Source organism: Nannospalax galili, unplaced genomic scaffold (genome assembly GCF_000622305.1).
Source record: "Nannospalax galili isolate Female #2095 unplaced genomic scaffold, S.galili_v1.0 scaffold580, whole genome shotgun sequence".
Taxonomy (NCBI): domain Eukaryota; kingdom Metazoa; phylum Chordata; class Mammalia; order Rodentia; family Spalacidae; genus Nannospalax; species Nannospalax galili.
In genome coordinates, this window is record NW_008345762.1 from 475,713 (window position 1) to 477,228 (window position 1,516).

General features: G+C 41.3%; 1 protein-coding gene across 1 annotated transcript; it reads left to right on the forward strand.

Annotated features, from left to right (window-relative positions):
- Positions 1–293: 293 nt before the first annotated feature.
- On the forward strand, positions 294–1,229 carry LOC103741250 (olfactory receptor 4D11). Its single transcript, XM_008842004.1, has one exon. It carries the CDS (start codon positions 294–296, stop codon positions 1,227–1,229), a length of 936 nt encoding a protein of 311 aa, XP_008840226.1.
- Positions 1,230–1,516: the final 287 nt, after the last annotated feature.

The window sequence follows — 1,516 nt, forward strand, 5'->3', positions numbered from 1 at the left end:
TTCATCTTGAATACTTAAAACTTATATAATCAGAACATTGTTTTATATATTCCAAAAGATTTATGATTTACAGATGAAAAATAATTAAATGCATGCTTGTGTAATAAAATGGCATTCAGGACATATAACAATAACCCCAGAGTAGCAATCCACGTGGCAATAATACCATACGAGCTTTTAAATCTAATACTTGCCTCTATTAACCTGAACTTAGTAAGGGTAGACAAACTCTTTCTGAAAAAATATTCTTAATTTTTTTCCAAGATGTGCAGCAAAGGGGGAAACACAATTCAATGGAATTGAGAAATGACACCAGAGTGAAAGAATTTATATTTCTGGGTCTTACACAGTCCCAAGACCTGAGCCTGGTTTTATTTCTTTTTTTGTGTTTTGTGTACATGACAACTCTGCTGGGCAACCTTCTCATCATGGTCACTGTGACCTGGGAGTCCCGCCTTCACACCCCCATGTACTTCTTGCTCCGGAATCTAGCCATCCTGGACATCTGCTTCTCCTCCATCACTGCTCCTAAGGTCTTGGTGGACCTTCTGTCAAAAAAAAAGACCATTTCCTACACAAACTGTATGACTCAGATGTTTTTCTTCCACCTTCTTGGGGGGGCAGACATTTTTTCTCTCTCTGTGATGGCGTTTGATCGTTACACAGCCATCTCTAAACCCCTGCACTATGTGACCATCATGAGCAGTGGGAGGTGTGCAGCCCTTATTGCAGCCTCCTGGATGGGGGGCTTTGTCCACTCCATCGTACAGATCTCCTTGTTGCTCCCACTGCCCTTCTGTGGACCTAATGTTCTTGACACTTTCTACTGTGATGTCCCACAGGTCCTCAAACTGGCCTGCACCGACACCTTTGTTCTTGAGCTCCTGATGATTTCCAACAATGGCCTGGTCACTACCCTGTGGTTTATCTTCTTGCTGGTGTCCTACACTGTCATCCTGATGATGCTGAGGGCACAGTCAGGGGAAGGCAGGAGGAAAGCCATCTCCACCTGCACCTCCCACATCACTGTGGTCTCCCTGCATTTTGTGCCCTGCATCTATGTCTATGCCCGGCCCTTCACAGCCCTCCCCACGGATAAAGCTATTTCTGTCACCTTCACAGTCATGTCCCCTCTGCTCAACCCCTTGATCTACACTCTGAGGAACCAGGAGATGAAGTCAGCCATGAGGAGACTAAAAAGAAAACTCTTGCTTTTTGAAAAGGAATAGAAAATCTCAGCTCTTCATCCGCAACAATTCCTTTCATTATATTTTCTATATATTCATATACTCACATATATGGTCAATTAACCTACTACACTTTCTAGGTAACCATCTACTTTCCTACTTATATTAAGAGTAACTGATAACTCAAACTTCTTTTAGACATGAAGAAAATAGTCTTACAGGATTGGGCTGATTAACATAGTTTCAATCAAAGACCAAAGTAATGGTATATCAATCAAAACACTATGTGATTAAACAGAACTTTTTTCTTTTTTAATATTTCATTTATT